The following is a 14,607-nucleotide window of genomic DNA, read 5'->3' on the forward strand; positions in this document are numbered from 1 at the left end:
GCAAATATATGAAACAACTATGAGCATTGGATGGCTACGAAGTAACACTTAGCTCTATCCCTACCTCTCCATCACCGCTCTCTTTGCTGGCTTACTCATTTCCACTCTCCACAACTTAAATTTATTCAGAACACCACAGCTTCTGTCTTCATCCGCATAATAACCTATACTCCCATTGCCCCCTGTGTTTGCCAAGCTTCACTGGCTCTCTGTGCAAATTGATTTTAATAATCCCATCCTTGCTTTCAAATCTATACTGGTCTAAATCCGCACCCTTTGTTGCTCATATCTTTCCAGGTCCTTGAATGCGCCCTCTGCTTCTCCAAATCAGTTTGCTCCTTGTTTCCCACCTTATCCATTTCACCATGGATGGTCTCTTCTTCAGCCATTATATCATTTGCCCTCTGAAACTTACTACCGAGCACCTTCTGCTTTGCCATTTTCTTCCCTGCTTTTAAATGCCTCTTTTGACATGCTTTTCCCCTCCCAACTCTGTTGTATTTTTCCCTCCATCTCAGTGAACACTATTTTTCTCTCTGCCCTGTAAAGCAATCTTTGTGAGGATTGTTATAGAAATGTAAGTTCCTGTTGATGTCATAACTTTCAAATGCAATCTAAACTTGTTTGACACTTAGAATTTTTTGTAAAGTTCTTAAAATATGAAAAATTTTGGACTTCTTGCTCGTTATTTCTAAAGGAATTAGTTTGTTTTTGCTTTCATGAAGAACAGATTACCTAATTATGGAAGCGCACCAGGTTCTGTTTTTTTAAGTACTATAGCAGAAATATACATATGTATAATTATAATAAAATGAAAGCCATAGGTCAAGGCTACAGTCAACCACATGGGACTGTAGGACAGAGTTTTAGTAACTGGTGATTTACTTAGAAATATGTAGCTTTTATTTCACTAATACAGTAATCTAGGTAAAAGAGAACAAAAATTGCTGGTCTTTAAACTCTTTTTTTGTTAAAATCATCGTATGAACTTGAATAGGGAGCACTCGTAACTGGATTTTGACTTACTTGTTAACATTGCATGATCTTCCTCAACTTTAGAAGATTTTGGAGTACGCAATCTACTGACTTAAACTATAAACTGCCAAAGAGATTTTTTAAATATCAAAGGGATAAGTGAACAGGGACGCACTGCAGATTTACAGTAATTGAAAGATTAACTGTCACTCCTCAAAAAATAAAAGTAACAAATAGTTGTGCATGCTGTGCTAAACTGCAACGTGAACTGGACCAGACACAAGGGGCCCAAGTTTCGGCCTGAGTTGCTCCTGATTTTTTGGAGCAACTGGTTTAGAATGGAGTATCTTAGAAATTCAAATTCTCGGCATTTAGTTTGCTCCAGTTCTAGTCAGTTAGAACAGTTTCACTTTGGAACAGAATTTTTTTTTCAAAAGGGGGAGTGTCCGGCCACTTACGCCTGTTTTCAAAGTTTCGGCAGTGAAAACTTACTCCAAACTAACTTAGAATGGAGTAAGTGAAGATTTTTGTATGTTTGAAAAAACCTTGTCTACACTTTAGAAAATCAGGCGTAGGTTACAAATTAGGCGTAGGGAATGGGGGGTGGGGGGGTTTAAAGGGAAGTTTACAAACATTAAACACTTCAGTTTTACAAATAAAGAGCCATCATCAATAATAAATGATAAATACATCAATAAATCAATCAAAAAAAATTAATAAAAAATAAAAAATGTTTTAAAAATCAATAAATAAAACATTTTCTACTTACCGACTGCAGCACCGGGAGTCCTCCAACAGTGTGCTGGGACGGCCCCCCCCAGTGTGTCTCTGTCAGTGTCTCTATCTCTCTGTCTGTCTGTGTGTGTCTCTCACTCTCTGTCTGTCAGTGTCTGTCTCTCACTCTCTGTCTGTCAGTGTCTGTGTTTCTGACAGCGAGGGGAGGGGGAGGGGAAGAAGGGGTGGGAGGGGGAGGGGAAGAAGGTAGGGGGAGGGGAAGAAGGGGGGTGGGAGGGGGAGGTGGGGGGGAGGGGGAGAAGGGGGGGATGTAGGGCGGGAGGGAGGGAAGGAGAGAGGATGTAGGGAGGGAGGGAAGGAGAGAGGCGGGAGGGAGAGAGGAGGGAGGGAGGGAGGGAAGGAGAGAGGAGGGAGGGAGAGAGGGGGGAGGGAGGGAGGGAAGGAGAGAGGAGGGAGGGAGAGAGGGGGGAGGGAGAGAAGGAGGCTGAACGGTCGGGCCCAAGACCTCGGGCTAGATTTACAGGTAGGTGGCGTCGGGTCTCGGGGGGGGGGGGGGGGGTGGGGGGTGGTGAGAGAGAGTCGGTGGGGGGGGGGGGGGAGTCGCAGAGGGCCGGGGGGTGGGAGAGAGTCATGAGGGGGTAGGGGGGGAGAGGGAGTCGCGGAAGCTGGGTCGCTGGCGGGGGGGAGAGGGAGTCGCGGAGGTTGGGTCGCTGGAGGGGGGGAGTTGGGTCGGGAGGAAGCAGGAGCTGGGCGTGGGAGGCAGCCTTATGCACACAGCCCCAGTGAGGCCATTCGGCCAGGGCTAGGGGCTGCGTGCTTCGGGCCCCTTGCACAGTTTTGGCCGTCTGGAGCTACTGCACATGCGTGCCCACTGTAGCGCGCATGTGCAGAGGTCCCGGTACTGTTTTCAGCGCAGGGACCTAGCTCCGCCCCCTACAGCTCGTGCTGCGCCGCGCCTAGCTGCAGAAGACCTGCAGGGAGACGGAGAATCTGTAAGTTTATTTTTAGGCGCACTTTCTGGCACGAGAAACGGGCGTCCAGGTCCGGGTTGCGCGTTTTAGGCACGTCCTGAAACTTGGGCCCAAGGTTCCTAACCTTACGATACGATTTGTTGCTGAAAGCCACACTGCCTCTGTCCTAGCTATCTGTGCTTCAGATGGACTGCTCAATTGGCTGAGAAACAATTGACCAGGACCAAGGAAGTTTAAATACATGTATCATAAGAGTAAAAAAAAATCACAACTTGCTTGTATTTAAATTGATTGCTTTCTCGTTTTGGATACATGCAACAGAGATAATGAGCCCGATAAGAGCTTGGGAGCCAGGAAAAGAGTGGGGGAGGTTGGATTCTAGTACAGGAAACCGAGAAGTATCAGAAATCAGATATCGCAGGAGGTGAGGGGAATCAGACATCATGGCGGGCCGGTGGGTGGGGGGGAAGAGTGGTGGTGAAGAATCGGACATCGTATGGGGGTGAAGGGAATCTGACTCACGGGGGTGGGAGGGGAAGACATCGCAGGAGGTGAGGGGAATCGGACATCGCGGGGGGTGAGGGGAATCGGACATCGCGGGGGGTGATGAGGGGAATCGGACATCGCGGGGGGTGATGAGGGGAATCGGACATCGCGGGGGGGTGATGAGGGGAATCGGACATCGTGGGCTAATTGCCTGCCCCCAACTCCCTCAGTTAAATCCAGAAGTTGGGGTTCAGGTTTCCCAGTTTTTCATTTTTAACCCCCACGCGTCTCCTCCCCCACTCGCCATGGGGGTGGTTAAAATTACCCCCAATATCTGTTTTGGGACCATTGTGTCAAAAGAAAGTATGCCATTTTCTGAGTGTGAACCTGGATTTTAACCCTTGTATACTCTGACAGAAAGAAATAAACCATTGCCATGATACATTATGGACAAAGAAATACCTAATTTTTGGCACACCAATGCCAGCATCAAGCACATTGAGATTAATTGTCTCTATCCTTTCCCTTTCAATTGCCTTAATCTCAGTTTGTGTTCTTTTGGCCCACTATTCACATTTAGCAACCATAAATTGGAGAGTTATATGGAAAAGAGAGTAAAAAGGAGCAAAAAGCTGACTTTACAAAATAAGGTTAGCATGAAATAGATATTGCAGTAGGTTGTGCTCAAGTGCATTGGGGCATGGACTAGCAACAAAAAAATTGAATGAGCCAAGGGAGAAAAAGTGGCAGAGTTCACAGAAGGAGAGAAGAAAAGCAGTCGAGAACCCCTTGGGGAAGAGTGACCATAATATGGTGGAATTCTACATGAGGATGGAGAATGAAACAGTTAATTCAGAGACCATGGTCCAGAACTTAAAGAAGGGTAACTTTGAAGGTATGAGGCGTGAATTGGCTAGGATAGATTGGCTAATGATACTTAAGGGGTTGACTGTGGATGGACAATGGCAGACATTTAGAGACCGCATGGATGAATTACAACAATTGTACATTCCTGTCAGGCGTAAAAATAAAAAAGGGAAGGTGGCTCAACCGTGGCTATCTAGGGAAATCAGGGATAGTATTAAAGCCAAGGAAGTGGCATGCAAATTGGCCAGAAATAGCAGCGAATCCGGGACTGGGAGAAATTTAGAACTCAGCAGAGGAGGACAAAGGGTTTGATTAGGGCAGGGAAAATGGAGTACGAGAGGAAGCTTGCAGGGGACATTAAAATGGACTGCAAAAGCTTCCATAGATATGTAAAGAGAAAAAGGTTAGTAAAGACAAACGTAGATCCCCTGCAGTCAGAATCAGGGGAAGTCATAACTGGGAACAAAGAAATGGCAGACCAATTGAACAAGTACTTTGCTTCGGTATTCACTAAGGGGGACACAAACAACCTTCCGGATATAAAGGGGGTCAGAGGGTCTAGTAAGAAGGAGGAACTGAGGGAAATCCTTATTAGTCGGGAAATTGTGTTGGGGAAATTGATGGGACTGAAGGCTGATAAATCCCCAGGGCCTGATGGACTGCATCCCAGAGTACTTAAGGAGGTGGCCTTGGAAATAGCGGATGCATTGACAGTCATTTTCCAACATTCCATAGACTCTGGATCAGTTCCTATCGAGTGGAGGGTAGCCAATGTAACCCCACTTTTTGAAAAAGGAGGGAGAGAGAAATCAGGGAATTATAGATCGGTCAGCCTGACATCGGTAGTGAGTAAAATGATAGAATCAATTATTAAGGATGTCATAGCAGCGCATTTGGAAAGAGGTGACATGATAGGTCCAAGTCAGCATGGATTTGTGAAAGGAAAATCATGCTTGACAAATCTTCTGGAATTTTTTGAGGATGTTTCCAGTAGAGTGGACAAGGGAGAACCAGTTGATGTGGTGTATTTGGACTTTCAGAAGGCTTACGACAAGGTCCCACACAAGAGATTAATGTGCAAAGTTAAAGCACATGGGATTGGGGATAGTGTGCTGACGTAGATTGAGAACTGGTTGGCAGACAGGAAGCAAAGAATAGGAGTAAATGGGTACTTTTCAGAATGGCAGGCAATGACTAGTGGGGTACCGCAAGGTTCTGTGCTGGGGCCCCAGCTGTTTACATTGTACATTAATGATTTAGACGAGGGGATTAAATGTAGTATCTCCAAATTTGCGGATGACACTAAGTTGGGTGGCAGTATGAGCTGCGAGGAGGATGCTATGAGGCTGCAGAGTGACTTGGATAGGTTCGGTGAGTGGGCAAATGCATGGCAAATGAAGTATAATGTGGATAAACGTGAGGTTATCCACTTTGGTGGTAAAAACAGAGAGACAGACTATTATCTGAATGGTGACAGATTAGGAAAAGGGGAGGTGCAAAGAGACCTGGGTGTCATGGTACATCAGTCATTGAAGGTTGGCATGCAGGTACAGCAGGCGGTTAAGAAAGCAAATGGCATGTTGGCCTTCATAGCGAGGGGATTTGCGTGCAGGGGCAGGGAGGTGTTACTACAGTTGTACAGGGCCTTGGTGAGGCCACATCTGGAGTATTGTGTACAGTTTTGGTCTCCTAACCTGAGGAAGGACATTCTTGCTGTTGAGGGAGTGCAGCGAAGGTTCACCAGACTGATTCCCGGGATGGCGGGACTGATATATCAAGAAAGACTGGATCAACTGGGCTTGTATTCACTAGAGTTCAGACGAATGAGAGGGGATCTCATAGAAACGTTTAAAATTCTGATGGGTTTAGACAGGTTTGATGCAGGAAGAATGTTCCCAATGTTGGGGAAGTCCAGAACCAGGGGTCACAGCCTAAGGATAAGGGGTAAGCCATTTAGGACTAAGATGAGGAGAAACTTCTTCACCCAGAGAGTGGTGGACCTGTGGAATTCTCTACCACAGAAAGTTGTTGAGGCCAATTCACTAAATATATTCAAGAAGGAGTTGGATGTAGTCCGTACTACTAGGGGGATCAAGGGGTATGGCGAGAAAGCAGGAATGGGGTACTGAAGTTGCATGTTCAGCCATGAACTCATTGAATGGCGGTACAGGCTCGAAAGGCCGAATGGCCTACTCCTGCACCTATTTTCTATGTTTCTATGAGAATCAGAGGAATAAAAACATAAAATGCTGGAAGTACATAGCAGTTTTAAAGAGAAAAGACAGGCGCTGATACAGGATCTACATCCAAAATATTAACCTGTCTTTTTACAGTTGCTGATTGACCTGCTGTGTCTTTCCACCATTTACTATTTCATTTCACATTTCCATTATTTGCACATTTTTTCTTTTTATTGATACAAATTTACAGAGAACATCAACAAGGAAATGTGACTATAATCAGGAGAGACTGATCAGTGAGAAGATATGGAGAAAAAGAGAGTGCAGTGCTCTGTTACTCTGTTACGCATGATTACCCGCATGAAATGCTCCTGTTGTACCTTACAGTACTGAGTACACATTTTGTGGTCCACCTTTTTGTGCAGATACATAAACACCGTGTAATGCATTGCCTGTGTTTTTATATTAGAGTACTGGTTTTGGGAGAGGCTTAAACATCCATTGTGTGGGACCAATATAATGTGGCTGCCATTCGGTATGCTCAACACCCAAAGTGGCATTGACTCGAGGAGTTAAAGAACAACATTGATATGATATAATTCACAGTGGATTCTAGGGCACTTTGTTGGCTTCTCATGCTACAATGGAATTTGGTTCTGTCTTCACTAAGGAAGGCACGAATAACCTCCCAAAAATGTTAGGGGACCGAGGGTCTAGCGAGAAGGAGGAACTGAGGGAAATCCTTATTAGTCAGGAAATGGTGTTAGGGAAATTGATGGGATTGAAGGCTGATAAATCCCCAGGGCCTGATAGTCTGCATCCCAGAGTACTTAAGGAAGTGGCCCTGGAAATAGTAGATGCATTGGTGGTCATTTTCCAACATTCCATGGACTCTGGATCAGTTCCTATGGATTGGAGGGTAGCTAATGTAACCCCACTTTTTAAAAAAGAATGGAGAGAGAAAACAGGGAATTATAGACCGGTAATAGCCTGACATCGGTCGTGGGGAAAATGCTGGAATCAATTATTAAAGATCTAATAGCAGCGCATTTGGAAAGCAGTGACAGGATCAGCATGGATTTATGAAAGGGAAATCATGCTTGACAAATCTTTTGGAATTTTTTGAGGATGTAACTAGTAGAGTGGATAAGGGAGAACCAGTGGATGTGGCGTATTTGGAGTTTCAAAAGGTTTTTGCCAAGGTCCCACACAAGAGATTAGAGTGCAAAATTAAGTTACATGGGATTGAGAGTAATGTATTGACGTGGATAGAGAACTGGTTGGCAGACAGGAAGCAAAGAGTGGGAATAAACAGTCTTTTTCAGAATGGCAGGCAGTGACTAATGGGGTACCGCAAGGTTCAGTGCTGGGGCCCCAGCTATTTACAATATATATGAATGATTCAGATGAAGGAATTGAATGTAATATCTCCAAGTTTGCAGATGACACTAAGCTGGGTGGCAATGTGAGCTGTGAGGAGGATGCTAAGAGGCTGCAGGGTGACTTGGACAGGTTAGGTGAGTGGGCAAATGCATGGCAGATGCAATATAATGTGGATAAGTGTGAGGTTATCCACTTTGGTAGCAAAAACAGGAAGGCAGATTATTATCTGAATGGTGACAGATTAGTAAAAGGGGAGGTGCAACGAGACCTGGGTGTTATGGTACATCAGTCATTGACAGTAGGCATACAGGTGCAGCAGGCAGTAAAGAAAGCAAATGGCATGTTGGCCTTCATAACGAGAGGATTTGAGTATAGGAGCAGGGAGGTCTTGCTGCAGTTGCACAGGGCCTTGGAGAGACCACACCTTGAGTATTGTGTGCAGTTTTGGTCTCCTAATCTGCGGAAGGACATTCTTGCTATTGAGGGAGTGCAGCGAAGGTTCACCAGATTGATTCCCGGGATGGCAGGACTGACATATGAAGAAAGACTGGATCGACTAGGCTTATATTCACTGGAATTTAGAAGAATGATATAAAATTCTGACGGGATTGGACAGGTTAGATGCAGGAAGAATGTTCCCGATTTTGGGGAAGTCCAGAACCAGGGGTCACAGTCCAAGGATAAGGGGTAAGCCATATAGGGCCGAGATGAGGAGAAACTTTTTCACCCAGAGAATTGTGAACCTGTGGAATTCTCTACCACAGAAAGTTGTTGAGTCCAGTTCGTTGGATATATTCAAAAGGGAGTTAGATGTGGCTCTTACAGCTAAAGGGATCAGGGGGTATGGAGAGAAGGCAAGAGTGGGGTACTGAAGTTGCATGATCAGCCATGATCATATTGAATGGTGGTGCAGGCTCGAAGGGCCGAACGACCTACTCCTGCACCTATTTTCTATGTTTCTAACACAATACTACCACTACACCATACCAGCCCCTTGGACAGAGATTTGTGAAAATGATGCTCTGAAGATCAACAAAAAATTGGTTGCTCTATCTATGGATTTTCATATAGAAGCGTAGAAATTTACGGCACAGAAGGAGGCCATTTGTCCCGTTGTGCCTGTGCCGGCTCTTTGAACGAGCTGTCCAATTTCGTCCAGACCCCAGCTTTTTCCCCATAATCCTGAAAATTAATCCTTTTCAAGTGTGCGCCCAATTGCCTGATTCACTCTCGAGGTGCAGTCGCTACAGGTTTAGTCGGAAGGGAGAAGTTTGTAAAGTTAGTTCTTTATCAGGCAGTTATTGGATCCCAACAGAATGTCTGTTGCTACTTACTGTTCTTTGATATATTGTCCAAAAATAATTGCTTCCTGGTCAGAGCTATCCCTAAGCAAGGGATAGCCATTTCGGAAACAAAATATATAAAGTGACATTCACAAGCAAACGTGTACAAAATGCAGATTAGCATACTGTTTAAGCCACAGAGGTCTTGCATACTATCGAACAGCCATTGATAACTGAACCATGCTCTGCACCAATCATTTTTATTGTATATTCCTGATCATCTGCCTATGTCTCAGGCAAATGTGAAGATTAACAAAACTATGCTTGAGGAAGGTTATCCAAGGTTGCTTTTAATATTCGGCTATTAATCCATTGTGATGTTATCAGGAGAGTGGATCGCAATTGGCCGAACTTCTACTGATTAGTGAGGCAATCGAGTAGCGAAATAGTGATCCTTACACAATAGCTTCTGTTACCTACATTATCTTTGGTTCTGGAAGTTTTTCTTGTGGAGAATATGTATTTTTCTCTCTTGTTTATTTTTTTTTAAGTTGAATGACTGAATTCATATTCTTTCAAAATTGTTAACCAAGAAAAACCTACATGTGTTCGGAAAGGTTGAGCATAACTTTATATGAGCAAGAAGAGTAATCCATTCTTCAACGAGCTCGGTAAAAAATGAGATGAGGTCCTACAAGATGAATTTAGGGAGTTAGGAGTTAAATTTTAAAAGTAGGACCTCAAAGGTAATAATCTCAGGATTGCTACCAGTGCCACTTGCTAGTCAGAGTAGGAATCGCAGGATAGCTCAGATGAATACGTGGCTTAAGGAGTGGTGCAGAAGGGAGGGATTCAAATTCCTGGGACATTGGAACCGGTTCTGGGGGAGGTGGGATCAGTACAAACCAGACGGTCTGCACCTGGGCAGGACCGGAACCAATGTCCTAGCGGGAGTGTTTGCGAGAGCTGTTGGAGAGGGGGTTAAACTAATATGGCAGGGGGATGGGAATCTATGCAGGGAGACAGAGGGAAGTAGAATGGAGGCAGAAGCAAAAGATAGAAAGAAGAAAAGTAAAAGTGGAGGGCAGAGAAATCCAAGGCAAAAAGCGAAAAGGGCCACATTACAGCAAAATTCTAAAGGGACAAAATGTGTTAAAAAGACAAGCCTGAAGGCTCTGTGCCTCAATGCAAGGAGTATTCGTAATAAGGTGGACGAAGTAACTGCACAGATAGCTGTTAACGGATATGATGTAATTGACATCACAGAGACATGGCTCCAGGGTTACCAAGGCTGGGAACATAACATCCAGGGGTATTCAACATTCAGGAAGGATAGACTGAAAGGAAAAGGAGGTGGGGTGACGTTGCTGGTTAAGGAGGAAATTAACGCAATAGTAAGGAAGGACATTAGCTTGGATGATGTGGAATCGGTATGGGTGGAGCTACGGAATACAAAGGGCAGAAAACGGTAGTGGGAGTTGTGAACAGACCACCAAACAGTAGTAGTGAGGTTGGGGACAGCATCAAACAAGAAATTAGGGATGCGTGCAATAAAGGTACAGCAGTTATCATGGGCGACTTTAATCTACATATTGATTGGGCTAACCAAACTGGTAGCAATGCGGTGGAGGAGGATTTCCTGGAGTGTATTAGGGATGGTTTTCTGGACCATTATGTCGAGGAACCAACTAAAGGGCTGGCCATCCTAGACTGTGTGATGTGTTATGAGAAAGGACTAATTAGCAATCTTGTTGTGCAAAGCCCCTTGGGAAAGAGTGACCCAATATGGTAGAATTCTTTATTAAGATGGGGAGTGACACAGTTAATTCAGAGACTAGCGTCCTGAACTTAAGGAAAGGTAACTTCGATGGTATGAGACGTGAATTGGCTAGAATAAACTGGCGAATGATATTTCAAGGGATAAGCAATGGCAAACTTTTGAAGATCACATGGATGAACTTCAACAATTGCACATCCCTGTCTGGAGTAAAAATAAAACGGGGAAGGTGGCACAACCGTGGCTAACAAGGGAAATTAAGGACAGTGTTAAATCAAAGGAAGAGTCATATAATTTGGCCAAAAAAAGCAGCAAACCTGAGAACTGGGAGAATTTTATAATTCAGCAGAGGAAGACAAAGGGTTTAATTAGGAGGGGGAAAATAGGGTATGAGAGGAAGTTTGCTGAGAACATAAAAACTGACTGCAAAAGCTTATATAGTTATGTGAAGAGAACAAGATTAGTGAAGACAAACGTAGGTACCTTGCAGTCAGATTCAGGTGAATTTATAATGAGGAACAAAGAAATGGCGGACCAGTTGAACAAATACTTTTGGTTCTGTTTTCACAAAGGAAGACACATATAACCTTCCGGAAATACTAGGGGACCGAGGGTCCAGTGAGAAGGAAGAACTGAAGGAAATCCTTATTAGGCGGGAATTGTGTTAGGGAAATTGATGGGATTGAAGGCCGATAAATCCCCGGGACCTGATAGTCTGCATCCCAGAGTACTTAAGGAAGTGGCCCTAGAAATAGTGGATGCATTGGTGATCATTTTCCAACAGTCTATCGACTAGGGATCAGTTTCTATGGACTGGAGGGTAGCTAATGTAACACCACTTTTTAAGAAAGGAGGGAGAGAGAAATCGTGTAATTATAGACCGGTTAGCCTGACATCAGTAGTGGGCAAAATGTTGGAATCAGTTTTTAAAGATGAAATAGCAGTGCATTTGGAAAGCAGTGACAGGATCGGTCCAAGTCAGCATGGATTTATGAAAGGGAAATCACGCGACAAATCTTCTAGAATTCTTTGAGGATGTAACTAGTAGAGTGGATAAGGGAGAACCAGTGGGTGTGGTGTACTTGGACTTCCAAAAGGCTTTTGACAAGGTCCCACACAAGAGATTGGTGTGCAAAATTAAGGCACATAGTATTGGGGATAACGTACTGACGCAGATAGTGAACTGGTTGGCAGACAGGAAACAGAGAGTCGGGATAATCGGGTCCTTTTCAGAATGGCAGGCAGTGACTAGTGGGGTGCCTCAGGGCTCAGTGCTGGGCGCCCAGCTCTTTACAATATACATTAATGATTTGGATGAAAGAATTGAGTGTAATATCTCCAAGTTTTTAGACGACACTAAGCTGGGTGGCAGTGTGAGCTGTGAGGGGGACGCTAAGAGGCTGCAGGGTGACTTGGACAGGTTAGGTGAGTGGGCAAACGCATGGCAGATGCAGTATAATGTGGATAAATGTGAGGTTATCCACTTTGGTGGCAAAAACACAAAGGCAGAATATTATCTGAATGGCGGCAGATTAGGAAAAGGGGAGGTGCAACGAGACCTGGGTGTCATGGTACATCAGTCATTGAAAGTTGTCATGCAGGTACAGCAGGCGGTGAAGAAGACAAATGGTATGTTGGCCTTCATAGCTAGGGGATTTGAGTATGGGAGCAGGGAGGTCTTACTGCAGTTGTACAGGACCTTAGTGAGGCCTCACCTGGAGTATTGTGTTCAGTTTGGGGTTCTTGCTATTGAGGGAGTGCAGCGAAGGTTCACCAGACTGATTCCAGGGGTGGCAGGACTGGCATATGAGGAGAGACTGTATCGACTGGGCCTGTATTCACTGGAGTTTAGAAGGATGAGAGGGGATCTCATAGAAACATATAAAATTCTAACGGGACTGGACAGGTTAGATGCAGGAATAATGTTCCCGATGTTGGGGAAGTCCAGAATCAGGGGACATAGTCTAATGATAAGGGGTAAGCCATTTAGGACTGAGATGAGGAGAAACTTCTTCACCCAGAGAGTTGTTAACCTGTGGAATTCTCAACCGCAGAGAGTTGTTGATGCCAGTTCGTTGGATATATTCAAGACGGTGTTAGATATGGCCCTTACGGCTAAAGGGATCAAGGGGTATTGAGAGAAAGCATGAAAGGGGTACTGAGATGAATGATCAACCATGATCTTATTGAATGGTGGTGCAGGCTCAAAGGGCCGAGTGGCCTACTCCTGCATCTATTTTCTATATTTCTATGTTTCAAAGAGCTAGCAAAAGGTTACGCATGAACTGGAAATCGTTTTCATAGATTTGTTGTGTGTTGCTGCCAATGTCCACAAATGCACCACAATTAACAATGAATGGATCATTTTGAAATGCATTGCACTTAAGGTCAATGAAGCAAGATAGAAGCGATTAGTTATTTTATGCATTTTTTATGCATCTCTTCTCAGTATATAAATTATAGTAGCTCCAGTAATAAGTGAAATATTTGCATTGAACTAATCACGTACTGTAATGCTGATTATTTACACTCACTGTTTAATTATAGTTTGAAAATGAGATCATCACCAAGCTAGATCATGAAGTTGAAGGAGGCAGAGGGGATGAGCAGTACAAAGTGCTGTTTGAGAAGATGTAAGTGCCAATTAATGAGAAAAATTACCCTGTAACAGAGACAAATAGCATAATAATTATACTGCAGCACATTTTGACTTTGTAATAATGAAAATGTGTGAATAATATCTAGCACCCTAATTCTTTAAATTTGACCTCAATTATTTTTTCCATATGTATGAAATTAAACTGCTATTTACTACTTTATCCAGCCTTCTGGAACATTGTAGAAAGCACAAGTATCTTGCTAAGAATGGAGAAAACTTTGTCATGCTGGTTGTCAGGCTTATGGAGAGGCTTTTGGATTACAGAACGATCATGCATGATGAAAACAAAGAAAACCGCATGAGCTGTACAGTTAATGTACTGGTAAGAGCTTACTGTGAATGTTTTTATGATGGTGAGCAACTTCAGGAATGTACAGTTTACACAGCTACATTAGTACTTTCTACTTATAGGCCTGTAATTTGTGGGCAGCAACGAAGCAAATGTGTTTGCCACTGGCACCGAAGTAAGCTTCCCACAAAGATCTCACGATTGGCTGAGATCAGTGGAAATGAACGGGGAATCCCTAACACGAGTTGCTGTGACGTCAACATGCTGTCTAAGCAGCCAATCACGTTGCAGAATTTTCACAGATCGGGAACTAGGAAGTGAAAAAGCTCCCTTTATTCTAACTTTTTAAAAATGTTCTAGAGAGCAGAACAAACATTGGGGTCCTTGCATGGGGAAAAGGTAAACTTGAAATAAAGATGTACAAACTTAAAAAAAAATAAAGTTAAAATGGATCAATTTGACACTCCACAAAATTAAAATTAGTTTTTCAGGTCCATAAAATTGGTTTGGCAATCATTAGGCTGTTAAAACCCCTGTTGCATCTAATCCAAAAGAGTCTAATTTAAAGGGGTATTTAACAGCAATATTACTACGGAAAAGCCAATGTTTTCATCACTTTCACTGATTTCCCCTCATTACACTGATTGCCAGCTCTGGGTGGTGGGTGCAGGCTACAACAGTGAATGGCTAACTGCAACTTTAGAGCATGCATGGTTTCAAAAGGGTAATAACCGCAAATGCTGTTCATTCGTTCGTTATTACCCATCGCAGATTTCGGGTCATTGCCTTAATGTGACTTTGTGCCAATCACAGACCAAAAACCCGGGGTGAATGACAGATGCTAGTGGTGACCCGAGTTCCTCTTTCTCCTTGTAAACATTGGGCAAAAGCAGAAAATAGTGCCCGCTAATGTTCAGCATATGATACTCTTAAGGGCAAATTCAGTGATTCCACTGGGAATCTGTGCTTAAAGTTGATAGTATTGAGGCCCTATCTGCAACT

The 14,607-nt window shown here is 43.8% G+C and overlaps 1 protein-coding gene across 2 annotated transcripts in view; it reads left to right on the top strand.

The window, feature by feature from the left end:
• Nucleotides 1-14,607, top strand: part of dock1 (dedicator of cytokinesis 1) — an 816,280-nt gene that overhangs the window by 638,350 nt on the left and 163,323 nt on the right. For both annotated transcript variants that reach the window (XM_070876753.1, XM_070876754.1), the window contains exons 34-35: nucleotides 13,205-13,290; nucleotides 13,482-13,638. In XM_070876753.1, the coding sequence (XP_070732854.1) occupies nucleotides 13,205-13,290; nucleotides 13,482-13,638 (243 nt within the window). The remainder of the gene's footprint in view (nucleotides 1-13,204; nucleotides 13,291-13,481; nucleotides 13,639-14,607) is intronic.

The sequence above is a fragment of the Pristiophorus japonicus genome, chromosome 3, assembly GCF_044704955.1.
Source record: "Pristiophorus japonicus isolate sPriJap1 chromosome 3, sPriJap1.hap1, whole genome shotgun sequence".
NCBI classification, from domain to species: Eukaryota; Metazoa; Chordata; class Chondrichthyes; family Pristiophoridae; genus Pristiophorus; species Pristiophorus japonicus.